Source organism: Nuphar pumila, chromosome 6 (assembly GCF_984573655.1).
Source record: "Nuphar pumila chromosome 6, dmNupPumi1.hap1.1, whole genome shotgun sequence".
NCBI classification, from domain to species: Eukaryota; Viridiplantae; Streptophyta; class Magnoliopsida; order Nymphaeales; family Nymphaeaceae; genus Nuphar; species Nuphar pumila.
Window position 1 is genome coordinate 2420897 of NC_143254.1, and position 23035 is coordinate 2443931.

General features: G+C 38.4%; 1 protein-coding gene across 3 annotated transcripts in view; it reads right to left on the minus strand.

The window, feature by feature from the left end:
- Positions 1 to 23035, minus strand: part of LOC149833654 (midasin-like protein) — a 100243-nt gene that overhangs the window by 32501 nt on the left and 44707 nt on the right. For 2 of the 3 annotated variants that reach the window (XR_016432705.1, XM_090010928.1), the window contains exons 25-41: positions 8877 to 8950; positions 8635 to 8782; positions 6214 to 6312; positions 5771 to 5871; positions 5589 to 5678; positions 5438 to 5503; positions 5177 to 5341; positions 4848 to 5055; positions 3863 to 4737; positions 2194 to 3720; positions 1944 to 2121; positions 1787 to 1852; positions 1110 to 1192; positions 728 to 982; positions 467 to 599; positions 279 to 361; positions 105 to 190 (exon numbers count right to left, since the gene is read on the minus strand). Coding sequence is in view for 2 of the 3 variants with exons in the window: in XM_090010928.1 (XP_089867054.1) it covers positions 105 to 190; positions 279 to 361; positions 467 to 599; positions 728 to 982; positions 1110 to 1192; positions 1787 to 1852; positions 1944 to 2121; positions 2194 to 3720; positions 3863 to 4737; positions 4848 to 5055; positions 5177 to 5341; positions 5438 to 5503; positions 5589 to 5678; positions 5771 to 5871; positions 6214 to 6312; positions 8635 to 8782; positions 8877 to 8950 (4237 nt within the window). In the remaining variant the exon portion in view is untranslated. The remainder of the gene's footprint in view (positions 1 to 104; positions 191 to 278; positions 362 to 466; positions 600 to 727; positions 983 to 1109; positions 1193 to 1786; positions 1853 to 1943; positions 2122 to 2193; positions 3721 to 3862; positions 4738 to 4847; positions 5056 to 5176; positions 5342 to 5437; positions 5504 to 5588; positions 5679 to 5770; positions 5872 to 6213; positions 6313 to 8634; positions 8783 to 8876; positions 8951 to 23035) is intronic. The other variant, XM_090010929.1, reaches the window with a different exon arrangement.

Sequence of the window (23035 nt, forward strand, 5' to 3'; positions counted from 1 at the left end):
GGAAGAATAAACAGCCCTCTTAAGATATAGGTGAAATCAAAAGTAAGAATCGGAATAAAAAAGAAAAGGAAAAATCAGGACAGAAAGAAAATAATGCATCTTACATGAACTGCTCAACAGCTGCAATCATTATTGGATGTAAAAAAATACGAGGCACCATATTCTCAACTTGGTAGCCATTATAACCGCCCTGCATATTCGTGGACAAATTACAATAAAATAATTGAAACAATGTAACAGCAAATAACATAAACACCATATAAACGCTAAGAATATACCAAAAACTCTTTCTGGCTATAGGCCCACAAGGAAGAATGCCATCGAAACCACATTTCAAGAATCAAACAAGAAAGTCTCCCTGCTAACATCAGAAACACCATCAGAATGTGAAAAGAACTGATAGCTACCAGAAAGAATGAACCAGAAAACAACAAATGTTTCTTAACAAAACTAATGGCATTCTAACCAGAATCTGCTGAAGACCAATTATCAAGGATAGAAATTATGCTTTGATGTGATGAAAAATCTCTTGGTGGCCTTGAAGAGAACTTCAATGAGAAATCAACCACATACTGAAGATGTCCAGATAATTGCATAAGCTGTAGTCTCAAAGGAAAAGAGGTGCCAAAATGGTTAGTGAAGAGAGCGCTGATACTAATATCAAATGACAGAAAAAAAAGCAAACTCTCATTTACACGATACCAACTTCAATAAACGAAAAACTGACCTCTTGGCCCTTAGAATCCATTAGAAGGCTACGACCTAATCTGTGAAGCACATCTATATCAAGGTAAAAGATTTTATTGTCAGGTAAGGGAAGTATCTTCAGCCACATCTCAAAGATGGGTCTACTACATAAGTTGTCAATGCACAATGAACAACAAGCAGCTGATGTTTTCTCCATAGCATTGAAATTTTCAACACGAGATGATGAAGACAATTGATTGACATGCTTCTCTGACTCAAACTTCTGCACCAGCATCTGCAAATAAATGTGCAAGAAATGAAAAAGACAAGTCAGAAAAAAAAATCAACAACTTATGTTTGCCTGTTAAAAGATACAGAAGACAGCACATCAGCCAAAATCTAGAATGTTCAACTTAAAATACCCGATATATATCCGTGAGCCCAAGAACGATGTCACCCTCACCTTCTCCGCCTTTGCTTATAAGTAAATAGGCCATAGATAGACCTTCAACATAAGGGAAGTAAATAGAAGCTTAGAGCAATAAACAAAGAGTTTTGGAAGAATAAGAAGCCTTCAATCTCTTAAAAGGAAAATAACAGACAAACAAATATAGAAAAGCAGAGGCAATGGTCATCTACGAGGAATACATTAATTAAGACATAGTTACTGAGTAAGCAAATCAAAGATAAACCAGGTAAGAGAAAATGATAAAGGTTGTGCAAGAATATAATAAAATGAGATTTATCTATCAGGTACCAATGCCAGTACTGAACTGCATAGATAGGAAAACAAACATCTAATCTCAAAGTTGCATGTTGAAGATAAAACAAATCATGTAATGTATATTGCAGAGTTTTCAATATGAAGACAACAATCAGACCATAGATCAGACTGCAACAACCTGACCTTGAATATCTACATATAGCAGACCACACTACTACACTGCAATGAGGCAAAAAGAGTAGACTATAATCATTAATACCATAAACACTAAAACATATTTACATGTCAGACAGAAAATTCCATCTTGTGCAATTGGAACAATACGAACATGTAGAAAACAATCACAAATACCACATGAAAATCTAAAGAACTTACCCTGCATCACCAGCAAACGGAATTCCACATTAGAGAAGACTATAGCTTCAACTATAGAAACTTCCTCTGTAAGAGAATGCACAACAGCTTCAGTATGACCCAACTGAAAGAAAAATAAATAATCTGAAGGCGCCATGTAGAACAATAAGAACCATACCTGAATCATGTGGAAGTCCAAACGACCAGATTTTATTGGAAAAAACTAGCAATTGTTGCATCAGGCAGAAGATGCTGCCAGAAGATGTCATAACTGGGTGCCCTCCATGCTTCCAAAGCATTGAACTGGAAAAATGACAATTCCAAAAAGGTGCCTGATCCAAATTCCTGCCAGCAGCCTACAGAAAAAAAATATCCAAATTTAAATGAAAGTTGGCAATCTCATCAAATAAATTATAAGGGAGACATACCATCAAATTATCCACTTCTTTGGGGAAGTGCTCATAGATTTTCCCTGCTTCATTCTTAAGTGAATGCCAAGAGATCAATAAGTCGTCAGACTGGGATGAATTAACACGCATCCAGAATGAAGCATGACTATCAAGAATATTGGCATATATTTGCTGTAGAAAATCAACACAAGGTGAAGCCACCATTGCATCAAGTACTTCTGCTTCCAGCCTCTTCAGGGCATCAAACACAGGTAAAATGTATGAACGAAACCGCCATACAGGGAAGGAGGCTTCATCTGGTGTCAACAAAGCACCATTCTTCAATTCTGGGAAGAAGTGTTCACATTCAGTATCCCATTGCAGAAGACTAAGCTGCATCAAGCGGATACATCGAGTAATACTGAGAAAACATTTCTTCATATGTTCAAAATCTTTGTTTGATGCATCAAGCTCCAAAGTCTTCCTTGACAATAACGGTATGGGTTTTATATCAACATTGATCTGTTTGTGCAATGAAATAAGGCGAGACCAAATTGGATGTTCCATCATCCTCTTCAATACACTGACAAAGCAGTTGAAAAAAAAACAGTATGGTTCAAATTTTGAAGCATGATACCTAAACCAGAAAATATACAAATCAAGATCATCCTGAGTTGCCTGTTCAATTGCCCAGTTAGCAGCAAATAAAAGCATCTTCTCAACCAGAGCCAAGTCCAACTTTGGAAGTTTGAAGTTTTTCAGCTGTTTGGATGAAATTGGAAACAATACTGAGAGTAAGTGTTTACGAGAAATAGTGTGTGGAAGTAACTTAAGGTGCACAGGCAGCACAGAAGTCGAACTACAATATGAGGCATATTGAGAAGCAAGAAATCCCAGATACATGCAATTCTGTTTAACATAAACTTGTTTTGAATACCAAAGAAAATCAGTTAATTTCAATGGTAATGGCCATCCTCCTGGCATAGACAATGAAGGCTCGAATAATGGATCAAACTCTTTTGCATCAAAATCTTTGAGGTATAAAGAAGTTGCATGCATGACAATGTCTTTGCCAGCAGTAGCACCAAAAGAAGATAGATACACATGTTCCATGCTTAGCTGCAAACTATGTAAATTCTGACTGCCATTCATGAGGAGTTTCTGGTGCAAATACACCCACTTTGATAGCTCGAGGAAAGAAATATGCAAGCCAACATTTGCTCCCCCACCTTTGAGATACAAATGCGCTCTAGCCAATGCACTGATCAACTTATAACAAGGAATACCAGACAAGACCAAGAACCTCTTGACATCCTCCAGTTCGCTCCTCTTCTCATCACAACCTGTAGTTAGTTCAGCAGCCATCCAATAAGGCTGCAAGAGAAACACTTCAATTCCTCTGTTTCTCATTGCTCTAGACACTTCCCCGTAACTTGGGTCAACTGTCAGAAACATGCGGAATCCATGATGAGCACAAACAACCATTGGCTGCCCATTCACAAGGCCACGCTCATTGATAGTAATTGTACCATGTGGCTCTAACAAAGAGTTGATCCTATCAAGAACCTGCATAAGCAAGGATATAGTAGATGAAATAGCCAGCTAAAATACATAAAATACCAAAAAATATATTATATAGAAAGCACAAGCTGTGTAAAAACTTGATATCAAAAGCTTCATGAAATTTGAAAATAAATAGCTTACTAACCGTGGGATTACATAAATTTGCATTGTCCAGCAGTACCCAGTCTCCATGCTCAACAGCCTTGGCTAACCCACCAACAACCCACTCAAACTTCCCTGAAAAGGATTTTAATGCATGTTTCTGTGAATCTGATATGATCTTGATTGCAGAATTGAGTTGCTTATCCGACCAAGACACAGGTAAATGAAACTTTTCCTGGTTGTTGCGGACCTCAGTAACAATCTCAATCAATGAATTTATGTAGCCCACGTCTCCAAGAAGAGAATGATAATCTGAAATCGAAGACGACTTTGTGCGTGCTAGAAAATGGAGCCACTTCTTGACAAAACCCTGCTCAGTATTTGGATCATTACCATAAGCTTCAAAATAGTAACTGCAGTACTCATTAATATACCTTTCAATTTCAACAATGGCAGAACGAAAGCTGCGGAATGCACTATATTGCTCGAAGCAGCCAAGTAATTCAGACATATCAGTTGCAGATGAGAGACTATACTCATGCAATGCATTGCCAGTGAGTTCAGCAAGTAATTTAATAAGTGATGTTTTTCCACAGGAGGGTGGACCAACTAAAATGCAACACCATCCTTGCTGAACACAATGCAGTACAGCTTCCATGCTGTGGCGAATTCCGGGCAAAAGATGAAGTTGACTTTTCAAAGCTTTAGTCGGCTGAAAGCGCTTTCTACTCAGACGTGCTTCCCCAACAACAATGTCTTGTTCATTAATTTCCAACTTTGGGAATGCAGATATGTGAGGCTTAACCCCAAAAACTTCCTCATAGAGCTTCAGAACTTGTCTACGGTCATCAACTGTACGCATTCTTTGCAAGTAGACAACATTGAGGAAGCAATCCACTTTTGACATGGAAGGAGCACCTATGAGGGGGAAGTTCAGAAACAAATAATCATATTAAAACATCTTTCAAGAGAAAAGGAAACCAGGGTACATGTAGAAAACTAGTCTATAAACGACAGTAAGCAACCACCTTCAATAAGCTGGCATGCACGAAGAACATCCCGCACATTAAACTCCCAGGGACTACCATTTTGACCATAAACAGAAGTTATCATTGTATCTTCATAAAGGCGACTATTAAAGCTGATCAACTTAGAAAGAAATGGTCTCGGAATGGATGGATAAAGGGAGTTACAAATAAAAAGATAGTCATCTGCACATAGTTCCTCCACATAAACCTGGTATATTTTGACCACAAACATAAAGGTCAATTAGTAAGTCAACAAAGTCGCAGACGATAACCAAATAGATACTGAATTATCCTCATGGCAATCAGTAGCTTAACTCAAAAAAGCATACCTTAGTAAAGCGATTGAGAAAAGACCTTGGGAGGCCTTTCCTGCCACCACCCTGATATGAAGGGTTTTGACAGGCAAAAACCCTAAAGGAAGGAGGACACTTGAAGGTGAGGCCCAATTCTGGAATATATACTTCGGCCCGGTGATCTAGTATAGCATTTAAACCCTGCAATGCAATTGCCTCCACAATTTAGCATTCAATACAAATTAAGACATAACAAAAGAGAACACCAAGAGAAAAACAGCAAGGCTGGACTATTGCCTCAAGCACAGATTGTGGAGCCAAATTAAGTTCATCCAACAAAACCCAAGATCCGTTCTTTATAGCCTGCAGTTTAAATAATATGAAAAACATAAGCCCAGCAGAAATTTAATACGTAATAAAAAGCAAAATATTAAACAAACATAAAAACCTGGAGAAGTATCCCATCAGACCAAGCAAATTCAATCCCCAGTTCACCATCAACAGGTAGATCCGATCCTAACAAATCCATGATATCTGTCTGAAGTGAGAACAATAAAAAGGGTTACTGTTTCTATTCTAGGACATAGATATCCTTGATGAATCATAAATAATAGGTCAGAAATTGCTTACTTCTTCAGATAGGTTTATCCTTACAACATTATGTCCAGATAAATTAGCAAGAGCAACAACTAGGCTGGTCTTCCCAACACCTGGACTACCTTCCAGTAACACTAGACAGCAAGAAAGAGGCTAAAGTCAGTTTGTATGAGGATCAAACGGAAGATAAAAGTTTGTATGAGCATCAAACGGAAGATAAAATACCCATGTTTATAAAGCATAGAATATGCAACCAAACCAACAGATATGAAACTCTCTCTCTCTCTCTCTCTCTCTCTCTCTCTCTCTCTCTCTCTCTCTCTCTCTCTCCATATGGAAGACTCCAACTAATTTCCATAGCAGGCCATTGTTCCGTCCGAAGAGGTTAGATAGCCAGATACAACTACATTACCAAGTTGCATCTGGTGGCCGCCATGCATAGTCACGTTGGATGTGCATGCATATGACAGAGGTACCTGGTTTGGAAAGCTGCATAGCTCGCAGAACTCGTAAGGCATTTCTAGCTGTTGTTGGTGCCAATAATTGGAATACCTCACCTTTAAAGTCTTTCTCACCTATAAGGAAAAATTAATGCAACTAATTAGTCAAAGTTAAACAAAAGGTTACAGAAAGCCAAAAAAATCCATAAGAAATTCACATTCCACAAAAAGCTACTGGTAATCATCGAAACAGAAGCAAAAAAAGGTACAAACAAACTAGTATTCGCATTTTTTAACACAGAATGTCAGCCCAAGAGCCAATGAGTTCAAGATCAATATTAACCAGCACATACTTGTGCCAGAGTGGTTGACCTTAATATGACCATGCAAACTTCTACAAGTCACTGATAAAAGTTCAGCTCATTTTTAGCACACACGGTGATATATTTTATGCATGCACATCACCAAGTAGAAACAGCAAAGGCACCTTAAACCCATATCAGTAGGTTTGAAGTTACAATTACTACAAAACCTTAGACAAAAAGACCTCTCAGGGAATCCACAGCATAGTAAAATCTGGACCTCTACAAAGGAGTCTAAGGCTAGAGTTTCATAACGTTTACAAGATGATGACATGATGAAATCTCTTAAATTCAGAAATCTTTAGGCAATTTCACCAATGCAAAGACACATGCTGATCCTTCAGAAATGACTAGCCACCTAAATAATGAAGGATGATGGATGGATCATGAAACATAATATGAACAAACGTTTGTATCTCAAATTAAATGGCATTTAGCTTTATCTTATATCAATCCTTTGTATCTCAAATACAATTCATTTTTTATTATCTTTCACCCTATGTCACATACAGGCAAGGGTTCGAGTATGGAGGGTATGGCTATACATACATAAATATATATATATATATATATATATATATATATATATATATATATATATCAGAAAATATTGGCTACCCTCATGTGTTCCCAGTCCCCTAGTTGAAACTCATAGAAGGAGGTCATGTTGATCAAATCCAATCCCATGAATGTGTTCAGCATGGTCAAAATAGTAGGGCATCAACCCTTGGTCCTATATCTTGATGTAAAAAATACAATTTTTCAGAAGGTTAAAATTCAGTACATTGTAGGATGTTGATCTTTCAACCCTTGAAAAATCCAACCTAAACGTTAGAAGAACATGATCCAAAGGCAGGTTTCTATCAAACCAACCATGCAGATCACAACTGGAGGGTAAGATGTGCAAAGAGCAAACGAGTTTTCCACTAGGGCTTTGGAACCCTTAAGGACTGGGGACTGGAGGATCACTATAAGTGGGCATCAATTGATAGGCCCTTGATCGAAAAAGAAGTGGTGCGAGATAAGCCAGATGGCAGGCTTGATAGGATACTGCCTATGTCACATAGATATGGATGCGAAAACGAGAGACAATGGGGATAAGCTTGGTAGTTGGTATGGATGGTCCAATAATTCGCAAAAAATAAGACATGTAGACATGGTGGTACATACACATATATGTCTACATGTGTGCATGCACGTATAGAACAAACATCAAATAATAAAACTGTCGCAATTGAAATGCAATGTAATTGATGACAAATTCTAAAAAAAAACTCAAAGTGAATACAAAATAAGTAAATAAAATCATAGCCATGAGAACTGTTTTAAATATTTTCTCATTTTCACTTTATTGTTTTTTTATAGTTTTATTTGAAATAGCCATGTTTTTTGTTGGTCTCTAGGCAGCAGCCATTACGTAGCAGGGCAAACAGCTAGGCACTGCCTAGAACCTTTAATTACAAGGGTGACTTTTAAATGTGTGCACACGTGCACACATGCACATGTGTGGGTGGATGCATCACAAATAACATCTTGAACAAAGTAATTCAACCAATTAGCGATACAACCTAGGCTGCGAATAGAGTTGGACCATAATAAATTTTCAAGTGATCGCACAGAGAGGTAGGCAAAAGGTTGGGTGGGTTGCAAGCTACAAAGGTATTCACTAGTCTTCAGCTGGGATAAGGCCATGTTAAAGAGGTCTGAGGTTGAGCCCAATTTGTGGCCTGTGAAATAGCCACCAGAAATCCAATCAATCATCCAGGCTAGACCAGCCCATAATGTGGTGCTCCTTGACAGAAAAGCAATGGGTCCAAAAACGTCGACAACCTCATGGAAGGGCCATTTTGTGCCTTCCCTTTGGCAGACCGGGTAAGACCGAGCCATGGCTTGTCAAGCAGCCTGTGGGCCATCCAATTTACGGGTCAAGCTGGAAAAACCAGCTGTCTGCCCTCAGTTGCAGACCTCTAGAAAATGGTTACTATGAAACCAAAAAAAAAAAGACACCTTCATTATGTGAATCACTTTATTAGAAGATCGGACAAAAGCATATGCAATAAAAATTCAAAACTAGATAAGAAACATAAACTGATACCTTTCTCAATGTAAAAAGGATCAATACCAAAGAGATGGGGCGCCTTAACTTCATTGCTGACTACCATATCTGTTTCCCCTTTAGTATTACCCCATCCATAACTTCCCACTTCTGCAATTTTTATGTCTAGAAAACTAGACTTTTGAGCCTGATGGATGAAAGACATCATATAGATCTTTAATTATGATCGACAAGACAAAACCACAAGACTAACATGGAAATGCATGACGCATGAGAATAACCTCAAGTTCCTTCAGAAGAAAAGCTAGACAACTCTTTCGCACTTCTTGTGCCATGGATTTTGAAATTCCTGTCCCTGAAATTTTGGAGCAGAGACAACCATAGGATTACAAACAGACCAATCAACAACTGCATGCAAACCATCCATAAAAAAGAACATACGTAAACTAAAATCTAAATAAGGCCCAAATAGTTATATATTCAGAATGTAAATATATAGACAATAACAATTCTTAACAACAAGAATTGTAAGTAAAAAGCTATAGTTATAAAAGTAGCTATAGAACAGGCTTATGAAGAAAATACCTACCAAAAGAACAAGTAAATTAGAATAAAAAGGAAAGAGCAACATCAACATGGATGCAAGAATGATATAATTCTACAGCTACTTCAACAGCTTTTACTACATTTCATCGATAATTTATGGCCATCACTCGGTTTTCTCCAAGACTAAAGATAAGTTATCTTTGATCAACGGAATCCTGGGGAAAAAATTGCTCATCAAATTATTTATCAATCCATGAAGACTCCCGGTATAGCAGCAAAAGCAAGACATGTAGATGGATCTAAGGATCTAAACAAGGGAAAGCATTTTCCATTTGTTGCTTATTAGGGGCACTCCCTGAAAACGTCCTAGTCAAAGTATGGCTTTCAAAGCAAGTTATCAATTAGTTGATGTTGCCAAGAGGCTGTAGTGATACCATAAGCAAAAAGGAAGAGACTCATAAAAAGTAGAGAACAATAGAGCTTTTGTACATCCTCTTATCATTTTTCAATTATATATCCTTTACCTCTGTTGTAATCCTTTCTCCTCTTTCTTCATCTTTTCCCATTCCTTTCTTTGTTTGAATTCAAGAAAAGGGTTATTCACAGATCTCAATCACTGGAAACGAATGTGGTTCACCTTTATACTAAAAAAAGCAACAAAAAACCATAAGCAGTACAGATGTCAGCATCTACATTTTCATGCTATAACCTCTACTACCTAAAACCAGTTAAAGTTGCAGGCTTTCTTTCCACATAAGATAAAAAATGCAAAAATCTACATTTGATTGTAGCACCAGCCCTATTTTAGCTTCTGTCAACTTTTATCACCTTCTTTTCTTTGAATGAATGTCATCATTCTTCTGAGTTCGTTCCTATTTTCCATCAATTATAACCTCGTATTTTCTACCTCAACCTAACAACTGAAAAGTTAAATTCCATCAACTTTCTTAACTAGGAAAAAAAGTAATAGTAAAAATAAAAAGAATCTGAGAAGCTTCATAATCATGGATCATCTTGATGTCATCGTCCTTGCACCATCAGAGTTTCTTGTGAGGAAAAATATGAGAAGGGAGCCAAAATTGCCTCATGGGCAAAACCAGCCTGTGTGGATTGGGTTAAGACCAAGGTTGCCAAACTAGGAAGCGAAAGCGGGAAACGATACGGGAAGCGGAAGCGAGAAGCGAGGCATTTTAAAATTTATACGAAGCAAGAAGCGAAGTTTCAATTTAAAAGCGAAATATGAATAAAAAATGAAGCAATAAGAAATAAAAAAAGAAACAAATAAAAACTAAAATAAAATTGATCATTCTTATATTTCATGATTTTTCTGTAAAAGAGTTAAATTTTTGTTAAAATCTAACAATGATGGTTACCAATTTAAAGAAAGTACACGGAAAGTGAGTGAAAGAGTGAGAGAAAATACATGAACAAGATTAAAAGAAACGTGAGAAAAGTATATAGTATGCATAGACCATGTGTATGAGAAGCATAGAAGAAGCATGGGGGAATCGAGCTTCCCATGAAGTTTCGGAAGCGAGGAGTATCGCGCTTCCGAAGCGAGTTTCCAGGAAGCGAGCTTCCCACCTACCTAAGAAGCTTCCGGTAACTTTGGTTAAGACTAAGAGTACAACCGGACAAGTCAGCCAGCCAATTTTTGACTAGCTTGACCAACCTGTGGACAGCCTAGGCTGAGCGTAAGTCGGTTTGAAGTTAGGCCTACACCTAAGGCCTGACCCATGGCCTGCCTGTTAAATAAAAAAAAATCATGTTTTCAATTATTGATAACAGAAAATTTAGTGCTACTGAACCCACCTTATCTAAGGCAACATTTTCTCTAAGACACTCCATCCATCCTTTACGCATGCACTCTCTCGCTATTATTACCAAGATGACCCCGACACTCCTCAGTCCTCACCGAGTTTCACATGCATGTTGTTTTACCTCCCACCACCTCTACCCAATAAAGTATTTAGTGTGACTTAATGTTTTATGCTTTCCCTCATCTTTTTCTCATTTCTAATGTTTTAATCTCTCTCTCTCTCATTTATCATGATTTATGGAACATCTTAATGTCCTTCTCCATATCTTCTCCTCTATGCAATGTAAAGTTGTCATCCATTGAATGATTTACCACTTTTTCCAAGAATCACATCTACCATTGTTTCATCTTCCTTTCCCCTCTTGCCATTGTTCAGTTTCTCAATGCCACCAAAGCACTCCAATGTAAAACTATTATGAATTTAAAGGATTACCACTCTTTCCAAGCATCACATCCACCACTACTTCTTCCTCTCCTCATATACTATTGTTTCTATTCTCAACACCACCAAAGCACCTATCCCTCACCTCTCTCTTTTTATTTTCACCATCTCACCATCAGCCACAATATTTTTAAAGGATTGTTGGCTCCAAATCAGCATGCATTTTTCATATACACGTCTTCCCATGCACCTCTTTCTTTTGTTGATCTTCTTCTATTCTATGGTGCAAATTATCAAGAGTATTGTGCAAAGGTTCCTCAATGGTTATTGGTAGGTTTCAAGTGATGGGTCGTATACATGGGTTCAGCTCAGAGTTATCGGAAGCGCCTAGCCTAATGGAGAAGTGTGCTTCCCCGAAGCGCGTTTCGGAAGTGCGAAGCGTCGCGCTTCCAAAATGCAGGGGGAAGCGCCGATTTTTTTTGGGAAGCGCTTTTCCCTTTTATGGGAAACACACTTCCCATTTATAGGAAACATGCTTCCCATTTATGGGAAGCGCACTTCCCTACGCTTCCCCCCTTTTTTTCATTTTGTTTTTGTATTTTTATTTTTATTTTTTTCGTTTCCTCCTCGCTTCCTAGGTCGCTTCCTAGGTCACTTACGGTTCGCTTCCGAGACAATTCTTGATTCGCTTTTAAGTCGTCCCACGCATCCCGCTTCCTAAAATTTTGAAAGTGCCACGCTTCCCACTCTCGCTTTCTCGACTGGCAACCATGGTTCAACTACTAAATTGAGAATCATGCCACTAGACTAAATGCCCATCATGTTTTCTTAATCAATGTTTGTTGTTGTGAAGATGTTTTGCCTATTCCAGCCATTTGGTATTTGTTGTTTTCAAAAACCATTTTTATTTGCCTCAATGAAAGAGGGAAAGGTAGAAAAGGTAAATGCTTTGGATGTTGGGAACAGGAGAGGAAGAAGGGAGGAACAGGAGAGGAAGAAGGGAAGGCCAGGGATCTGGGGAGGTGTTTTGGTTGGTTAGAGCAGGTGGGTTGCTGAAAGTGCATCCACATAGGTTTTTGTTTTACATATAGTTTTCATTTTAACCAATCATCCCTCTACATTTGATTTTGAAATTATATTTTGCTTTCCTTTTGAGATTAAATGTGTACTACAAGTATTTTGTGCTTTTTATTTTTGTTGCTTATTGTAGAGTTGCATTCTGTTATACAAGTAGCAAATAGTCGACATATAGGGAAGCATGGGTTTTTCTTATAGTCCTTCGGATGTGCTTAAATGCACTCATATCTGAAAAAAGAAAAAGAGGTTCAAATTTCATGTCTGTTTTGAATATTTGATACATAGTGTCTATACAAGTGCAGTAACTAATGATGACAATAGTACTATGGTGTCAAAAATTATTTGAGACAGCCCTAACTTGTTCATAGAACGGAGATTCATTATATAATCTGCATGTGATTTATTTTCAGCGAATCGACACTCAAAGAGAGGTGGGTGCATATGATAGCCCAAACCAGTGCTCTTATTACAAAGAGAAAAACAATGAATTTATAAGGTTTGGCTGTCTGACTATAGCAAGAAGTGTCCACCCTGCAACGCATAGAGTGAAACTGGTTCTAATGACAAAGTTGCCAGGTGGAAAGATAAGCTTTGTGGCCATAACATTGTTTTTCCAGTAAGACATCAGAACTGCTCCATTCATACTCAACTGGGAATCTCGACAAAGGTTAACGGGCTTTTAACTTCTCCAGTTCTCAATGATACATTCATTTAAAGAATGAAAAGGATATTCTTGAGACATTCTTTTTTTAGTTTGAAGCACTTAAAAGGATACTCTCCCCCCCCAACCCTCATGCATTATACGGGTTCTGCACCAGCGTGTGCACGTGTGTGTATGTATATACTAATTCCGCTTTGCAAGTGCTTTAACAGAAGCTAATTTGTGTGTAGCCAGCGTTGTTTGTTGTGTTGTTGACTCGCACTATTCATTGATCTATTGGCAGGATACCTTTTTTTTCAAGCAAGCCAAGAATGAATGGTCGGTCGGAACCTTCCATTTCCGTTAAATGACCCGTCCTCCTTGGCTCTTACACCGTCTTGGCTCCCCACTATGCTCAACCAGCGCACACCTACCACGCTTCGAGCTTGCGGCATTTTCGCCAATATAAAATACTTGCCCTTGAGTGTACCGCACACTCTGATAGAAACAACACATTCCTTCACATTTCTTTTGTGGATAAAGTCGGATATGATCTATGTCACAGGGACTCGGCAAAACAGATGCCGCACCCGCGTCGACGCGACGGGGGATTGCGTGCGGCACCCAGGGTCATTTTTGTCCACAATTTTGGGCGAAAAAAAAATCCCCCCCCCCCCCCCCCGATGAAAAGGAGGAGGATTAGGGCAAAAAAAAATTTTTCCCCTAATCTCTCCTCTCTCTCCCCCAGAGCTCGAGCTCTCCCATCGCCGCCCCAGCTCCGCCTCCTCCTCTCGGCTCCTCCTCTCCTTTCGCAGGTATGTCTCTCACTCTCTTCTTGGGTCGGCTGGGGAGGAGCTGAGCCTCCCCTGCTCCCTCGTTTTTCGGCACAGGAGCGGCCGAGCCCCTCCCCCATCTAACTCTTTTTTTGGGTGGACAGGGGAGGGGCCGAGCCCCTCCCCTTTATATTTTTCGTTTTTGGGTCGACAGGGGAGGGGCTGAGCCCCTCCCCTTTATGTTTTTCTTTTTTGGGTCGACAGGGGAGGGGCCGAGCCCCTCCCCTTTATGTTTTTCGTTTTTGGGTAGACAGGGGAGGGGCCGAGCCCCTCCCCCATCTGTTTTTTTTTCTTTGGGTCGACAGGGGAGGGGCCGAGCCCCTCCCCCATCTGTTTGTTTTTTTCTTTGGGTCGACAGGGAAGGGGCCGAGCCCCTGCCCCATCTGTTTTTTTTTTTGGGTCGACAGGGGAGGGGCCGAGCCCCATCTGTTTTTTTTTTTCTTTGGGTCGACAGGGGGCCCCTCCCCCATCTGTTTTTTTTTTTTGGGTCGACAGGGGAGGGGCTGAGCCCCCCTCGCTCTCGCTCTCTTGTTGGGTTGGCAGGGGAGGGGCTGAGCCCCCCCCTTCTCCCTGTGTTTTTGAATTGATTTGAAAATTGTAATGTATTTTTTTTTGTGTTTTCAGGATAAAAATGACGGATAAAGGGAAAGGACTTGCGTCATCCTCATCCCAACATGTGAGTTCTGCTGCTAGTTTTGCTGATAGTTGCAGTGGGATTGATGATGTGGGGCCACTATGGATACATGTAGATAAACTTGCAAAAACTGGAGAAGAAAGTGGTGGAAACAAAAGATTTCGATGCAAGCTCTGCGAAAAAGATTTTGTTAGGTCTTACACAAGAGTGAAGGCTCATTTGTTGAAGATACCAGGACATGGCATTTCAGCTTGCAGAAAAGTTGATGAGGCAATGCGAAGACAATACAAGAAAATACAAGAAGAATATGAGAAGAGAAAGGCAATGGCCGATTCTTCTGCAGTCAGTGTGCCATTTGCAAGCCACCAAGAAGATGCTGAAAAAAAAAAAAGTCAATCTAGGAGGTAGAGGAACGATACAACCAGCATTCAATACATATGGAAGAGAAGAATTTGATAGAAAAGTTGGGAGGTATTTTTATTCTGGTTCATCCCATTTAATGCGGCTAGAAATCCTTATTGGAAGGATTTAGTAACATCCTTGGCAAATTGTAATTTGAGTGGTTATGTGCCTCCAAGTTCAGAAAAAATACGAACCACACTTCTTGCAGAAGAGAGGGCAAACGTGGAGAGGTTGCTAGAAATTAAAAAATATTCATGGGAGCATAATGGAGTTTCCATTGTGTCTGATGGATGGACAGATATTCAAAGGCGTCCATTAATCAATTTCATTGCTTGTTCGCTTAGTGACCCAATATTCTTGAAAGCAGTTGATGCATCTGGGGAATATAAAAATGCAGAGTATTTGAAGGGATTGTTTATAGAAGTGATAAAAGAAGTGGGTGATCAGAAAGTGGTACAAATCATTACAGACAACGCTCCGGTTTGTAAAAGTGCAGCGTTGAGTTTGGAGAGTGAGTACCCTCATATTTTTTGGACTCCTTGTGTAGCACATAGCTTAAATCTAGCCCTAAAGAGCATATGCAACCCCAAAGAAGAAGAAAATTCACAAGCATATGCTTTATGTTCATGGATTGAAGATTTAGAAAGAAATGTCAAAAGCATTAGGAATTTTGTTGTTAACCACCATCGTGCTAATGTTATATTTAATAGGCATTCTGATTTGAAATTGTTGAAGGTCGCTGAAACACGTTTTGCGTCCATCATTGTGATGATGAAGAGGATTAAAAGAGTGAAGAATGCTTTGATTAACATGGTGACTGATGAAAATTGGACATTCTATCGTGTTGATGATGATATAAAGGCTCAAGAAATTAAGAAATTCATTCTTGATGATGAGTTTTGGGACAGAGTGGTATACTTCCTTCAATTTACGCAACCTATTTGGGAAATGTTAAGAGAAGTTGATAAGAATGAGCCCATGCTTCACAGAGTTTATGAAATGTGGGATAATATGATTGAAAAAATACAAGCTATAGTTTTCATGCATAAAGAAAAAAATCCTGCATTGGATGATTCAGATTTTTTTAATCATATTCATTCAATTTTAGTCAGAAGATGGGATAAGAGCAACACTCCTTTGCATTGCATGACACATTCTCTTAATCCAAAATATTATGCAAATAAGTGGCGGGCTGGTGGTATTGGTCGTGTCCCTCCAAATTTAGACCCAGATCTATCAAGACATAGAAATATGTGTATGACAAGACTTTTTCCAGAAGCATATCTTCTACATCAAGTCACACAAGAGTTTGGAAAATTTTCATCTTCGAGATTATATGCACCGGCATTATTCGCGAGAGAAGAAGATAATATAGATCCTATCACATGGTGGTCAACATTTGGATCAGAAACACCTCTTCTGCAACGTCTTGCATTAAGATTGCTATCGCAGCCTGCTAGTTCATCTTGTTGTGAAAGAAATTGGAGCACATATTTTCAAATCCACAACATGAAGAGAAATAAACTCACCAGCAAGCGTGCAGAGGATTTAGTATATGTTCATTCAAATCTTCGATTACTTTCGCGAAGCAATGATGAATACATGTACTAATTTGCTCTCTTAGTTATTTGATTATTTCTTAGTTTTCATTTAAATATACTTGTATTGTATTTATCATTTTCAAATTGGGTTTATAATGCAGACAAGGAACATCCAAATTTTGGGATGTAAACCCAGAAGAGTGTGACTTCGAGGGAGAACATGAATTCAACGTAACAAACATGGATTTAGCTGAGCCCAGTATTCCTTCTAATGATGCATTTGATGATGAAGAAGAAAATTATTAGCATCCATTACTTCATCTGGATATACTTTTGGTATGTAATTTAGTTCTTTTATGCAATACTTATTTGATTGATATTTAGGTCGATTTATGTAATTGCTTTACTTATTTGATTGATAATTTGATATTTAGGTTGATATACTGCATGCATGATGAATCATATTATGAGTTTATGACAATGTTTACTGTTAAATGTTAAACTGTTAAAACTTCAAAATTATATATATATATATATATAAATTTTTTTTACATTTTTGCCCCTGCCGCACCCCCGCACCCGGGTTTTTTGGAAGTGCTGAATCCCCGCACCCGCTCCCGCACCCGCACCCATGTGACATAGGATATGATCTATATGGTATGTTTACTTAAAAACATGCTTTAGATCATCCAATTGCACCAAAATTTCATGAGGTAAGCCGGATATGTTCTCAAGATTTTCAAAAATTGTGAGAAATGAAAATAATGTGATATTTTCTTGAGATGTTCAAAAAACATCTTTTTATATATTTTAAATATTTTTTGTTTCTTTTATATTTTAAAAGCTTTTCTAATTGTTTTTTATATTTTTATAAGAAAAATACCGCAAAACCTATTATTTCTTGTCTTTTTTATTATTCACTATATATGTTTTCAATTTTTAAAGCTCCCAATATTTTCTCGAGAAAAATCGCTTTTTGAGAACATCATCAAGAAATTACCTTGAATGATACAGGTCAATAATATATATATATATAACCTCCTAGAAAAAAACTCTATTTTGTACATCTAACCCTCCAGATGTGATCTACATGTTTGATTTAGTAGAAACCAGCCCTTTGATCATGTTTTTTCGGTGTACATCAGATTTTTTTCAAGGTTGAAAAATCAACAGACTAGAAAGCACCAAATTTTCAACCTGCCCATTGTCCACCCCTAGTTAAGAGTGACCAAGCAAGGGTTTGTTACATACTCCTATGCTCTCCTTGGAGCTAGGCTTCTGATAATCATTCTATATGAGGTCTATGGGAGCGTCTATCAAAGTGTCAGATAAGTATTTACATACCGAGATTTATTGGCATAAAGACAAATAAAAATCATCATAATACTCTAGCCAAGTATTTAAGATGAAAAACAAAACTGGCCAACTTGCACCAATTAGTAGACTTGTTTCCAAGAAAGACAAGGTTATCAAAACGATATTGAATTAGTCTTCAACACTATCATCAGTAGTCGATTTCCACAACCAATCCTGTAACATGATCCCTCATTTTCCTCTGTCAATTTTGGTATATTGCAGCTAAGGCTGGGAAAAGAACCGAGCAACTTGTGGCTAAGCTTGTCCTGAACTTGTTCATGATGGGATCGTGTGGATGGTGAGCAAAGCCACAAGCTGCTCCTTAAGCATAAAGAGTCGAGCCCAAATACATGGTGTTCGGTTAGGCTCCGCTCAGTGCATGTAAACTTATGAAGATATTGTAAAAATATGTTGTATACACACACACTATGTAAATGGTATTTCAGTAATTTTACATTATAATAGGGATCAGCCTATAAAGCTGTCCCTGTCTTTCTTTTCTTTTATTTATTTTCCGTTTTTATAGTTTTTGTTTATTGCTGTTGAGCTGCCCCCACCCTCCCTCTTCTTGTTTATAAATAAGGGGGGGGTTCCCTTGTATTTCCCAATGTTTTTTACAAGCATTCATGTGAATAAACACATTTTATATTTTTATGTTGTTCTCTTACGAGTTGTGATTGTGCATCTCTTTTATGATATTGTATTTGGTCCATTAGATACCCTCTTGTGTTTGTGCACTTGTGTAGCCCTTTGTGGGCATTGTGATCGTGCACATATTGTTTCGTTACATAGTTTCAAAGCCAAGGGCCCTTGTATTTGAAAAGCATCTTGATCGTGATCATTGTGTGGTGGTGTTGATCTTCTAGTCTTCCTCCTCAACGTGATTATCAATATAGGTGGAAGAGAATCAGCTTCTGACATCTCCTACAAGCTCAATGAAAGCAACTACTTGATGCGGGTTACCGCTATGAAAAAACACATCAAAAGGAAAAAGCTATGGGGTCTCGTTAGCGGAATCACTAATGAGCCCCAATTAAAGCTAACAAGAAGATGAGACCAAATCAAAGCTCTTTCCAAAGAAGAAAAGGAGAAAACAATGCAAGAATATCAATAAAAAATGGAGGATTGAAAGGATAACAATGCTCAAATACTCTCATGGTTTATAAATACTATGGAGTTCAAAATCGCCACCAATATCATCAAATTCAAATAGGCAAGTGATGCATAGGTATTCCTAAGGAGCAAGTTCAATAAAAAAGACATGGCTCAATTATATTATCTCCAAGATAAAGTACGTAATACCAAGCAAGAAGATAAAAGTGCAAGAGATTTTTATGGTCTCTTATCTCCTATTTAGGATGAATTCGCTATACTAGAACTTAAATGGGAAGGTTTGGCAATTGAAATAAGACAAAAACGACTGGAAAGAGAGAATCTTTTTCTTCCTTATATGGTCTTAGATTAGAATTCGAGCAAGTCCGGTCATCTCTACTTCATAAAACTTTTGCTCCTTCTATAAGTGATGTTTTTTCCCAAGTGTGTCAGAAGGAAACTAGACTTGGAATGCACAAGTCCAGTGATAAGGTTTTTGACGTATCAAGACCCGAAAACTATGTAAAAACCTATAAACCTCCTAACTTTGAAAAAAATACAATGGAGTAGGATACAACGGTAGAGGGAGTAAGGTTACTTGTCATTATTGTAAAGAATCGTTGCACATAAGACCGGATTGTCCCAAACTTAAAAAAGTGAGCGTGGTAAACGAAGAACCTCCAAAACGTGAAGAAACAAGAAAATGAGGCAACTTCAATAATTTGACGAGGACGTTTCAAGTGATTCAAAAAACAATTCGTTTCAAATATTATAATTGTTGAGATTAAGAAGTTTTAAGTTTTCAGTTTTAAGTTTTTTCTAGAGTAAAGGTTATTTGATATTTTAGTTTAATGAGGGACTTAGATGTAATTTCTCCTTTTGGCCTCTCTCTATTTAACATAGAGATTAGCCCTAATAATGATTAACAAGTTCTCTTTTGTACAGTCATCTCTCTCTCTCTCTCTCTCTCTCTCTCTCTCTCTCTCTCTCTCTCTCTCTCTCTCTCTCTCTCTCTCTCTCTCGGCTTCTGTGCATCTCACCTTACCTTCTACATGGTATCAGAGCCATCGACCTTGGGAGCGTGATCTCGTGGCCTGCACCAAGTTCGAGTGATTACGGAAAAGGTGTGATCGATCTTTGTTTCGAAATAAGTGATACAGATCTGACAAATGTCATGACTAAGATATGTAATCAGATCCAATGGTTACGGTAAATATCTATATCCATGTTGATAAGAACGAGTGTTGTGAAAAAGTCGTGAAACTGATTTTGTTTTGGTTGTCGTGATTTATATGGCTGAGAGCAGTTGTCGTGAATATCTATATCCATGTTGATAAGTACGAGTGTTGTGCAAAAGTCGTGAAACTGATTTTGTTTTTGCTGTCGTGATTTATATGGCTGGGTACAGTTGTCGTGAGTTCGATTTTTCTGCGTGCTCAGGTTATCGCTGGTTGTGAATCTGGGTGCTGAGTTCATCTCAGATTCTATTTGGTGAGCAGCTATCGTGATTTCTAGTTTCTGCGTGCTCATATTATTGTTGGTCATGAATCTGGGTGTCGAGTTCATCTCAGATCCTATTTGATTGTTCGATTTCAGAATATGAATATCAGCAGTCGTGATTCCCTGCTGTGTCGTGATCCTTTTGGCCGGAACGTGTGTGTTGTGAAAGCAGCACGTTAATATAATTTTTTTTTGTGGAAGCAGCCGGCGTGATCCCCTACTGTGTGGAAAAATAGTTTGTTGGTGGGACCTTTATTCTTTTGTCGTGGGATTCTGTGTTGAGTACTGCTACTGGTTGTCGTAGTGGCTGATGCGTGATGGTAACACACGCTATTCTCTGTGTCGCTTGAAGCCTGTCCAGATTTTATCTTTGGTGTGAAAACTGTGTAGTCGTGGACGTGCCTGACATGTGATAGACTGAAAGCCAGACAACTCCTTCGAATCAACTGAGCTGAATTTGTCCTCAAAGCATGTCAATAGTGGTAGAGAGGAGTTTGAATAATTCTACTATTTCGGGCATGAATCAGACACATCTCTATCGTGTTGGATGTGTGATCTTAATATGCAACCTATAGCCATCCTTTGTTGAGGTGGAAGGTTTTGGTCAAGTTTCTTTAAAATTATATTTGAAGTTTGGATCTGAATAGTCGTCGGTCGTGTTTCTTAGATTTCATTGGTGAAGTCAAAACTTGATATAGTCGGGTTTGTAGTTGATTGTGGGTGTGCACGTGTGGTTGCTCCTGCATTTTGTGAATCAAGCCCATTATTTACGCTCATCCACTTCGAAGTCTTTTGTTGCGGAGGTTGTGTGCTCGACAGGTGATGGCCTATCTGGTCAAGGCAATAGGTGGATCATTGATTCTGGAGCCTCCAGACACTTGTGCGGAAATTCGAGTAACTTTTTTAGTTTAAAACATTTGACTGGTCAAAAAGGGGTATTTCTTGCTGATGACAGCTCTTCTCCAATTGTAGGGCAGGGAAACATGTCTATTTCCCCTACTCTTCAATTGTCACATGTTCTTCATGCCCCTTCGTTTCCACAGAATTTATTATCCGTCAACCGAATGACAAAAGAGTTGAATTGCAGAGTAATTTTTGATCCTATGGGGTGCACCTTTCAGGACTTGCTGACAGGGAGAAGGATTGGTGGCGGCTATGAGGAAGGTGGTCTGTAATTCCTACACCAACCAGAGGTTTCGGCCTATTTTGCTGTTACATCATCCTCAAGTCCTCTATTGTGGCATCATCGTTTGGGTCACCTTCCCGTGACAAAACTCTGATGGAACGTCTACGAGTTGATAATCTGATGGAACATAAGGCAGTGTGATAGTCTTCCGTAGAAATTCTTCCCGAACATAGTGGCAATCTATTTCAATGTGTTTTGTTCTATCATGAAACGTATGATTGCTCGCGATATATACAGCACTCTTGTTGTCACAGCATAATCTGAAAGGTTCTCTAGTGTGAATTCCCAAATCCTCCAGTAGTTGTCGCAACCATACTAACTCAGACGTAGTCATTGCCATGGCGTGATACTCAGCTTCAGTTGAGGAGAGAGACACCTTCTGTTGCTTCTTGCAACACCAGGAGATTAAAGAGTCACCTACAAAAACACACAAACCAGTAGTTGAGCGTCTATCATTTACATCCCCTCCCCAATCAGAATCTGAGTATGCAATGACTTCTAATGAGGAAGAAGATGATAAAAACAATCCATGACTTATAGAATTCTTAATATATCTAATAATTCTCATTACAGCACTCATATGTATTGTAGTGGGAGCATGCTGAAATTGACTGGCAGAGTAAATAGCATGAGAGATATCAGGACGAGTAATAGAAAGGTAGGATAAAGCTCCAATCATTTGTCTGTATGGGGTTGGATCTTGCAGAGGTTCTCCATCATCCTTCTTCATTTTTGCATTTATGACCTATGGAGTGTCACCTGTTTTTCATCTAAGAGTCCTGATCTCTTTATGATCTCTGCGGCATACATAGTCTGTGACAAAAAATAACCGCGAGGTGAGTAAGCTACTTCAATTCCAAGGAAATACCGTAAAAAGCCAAGATATGTTATATCAAAGTTGTCTTTAAACACATCTTTGATATGGTTTACTCCCTGCCTATCACCTCCTGTGATTATCATATCATCTACGTAGAGCAACAGTATAACTATCCCTGCATTGAAAGACTTAACAAACAATGCAGTGTCAGTAAAACAAGATTTAAAATGCAGTTGAGTCATCAAATTACTAAATCTATCATACCAAGCTTTGGGAGCTTGTTTTAACCCATACAAGGCTTTTCGTAGACGAAGAGTTTTCTCATGTGCCAAAAATTCAAACCTGGTGGAGGATTCATGTAGACCTCCTCATCCAGATTACCATTTAAAAATACATTTTTCACATCCATTTGAAAAATTGGCCATTTTTGGATTGATGCTATAGAGATGAGAGTTCTGACAATCGTCATTCGAGCAACTGGGCAAAGGTCTCATCATAGTCAATTTCATATTTTTGATTGTATCCCTTAGCTACTAGTCTAGCTTTATATCTTTCCAATGTCCCATCACATTTGATTTTGATTTTGTAAACCCATCAACATCCTATAGTTTTCCT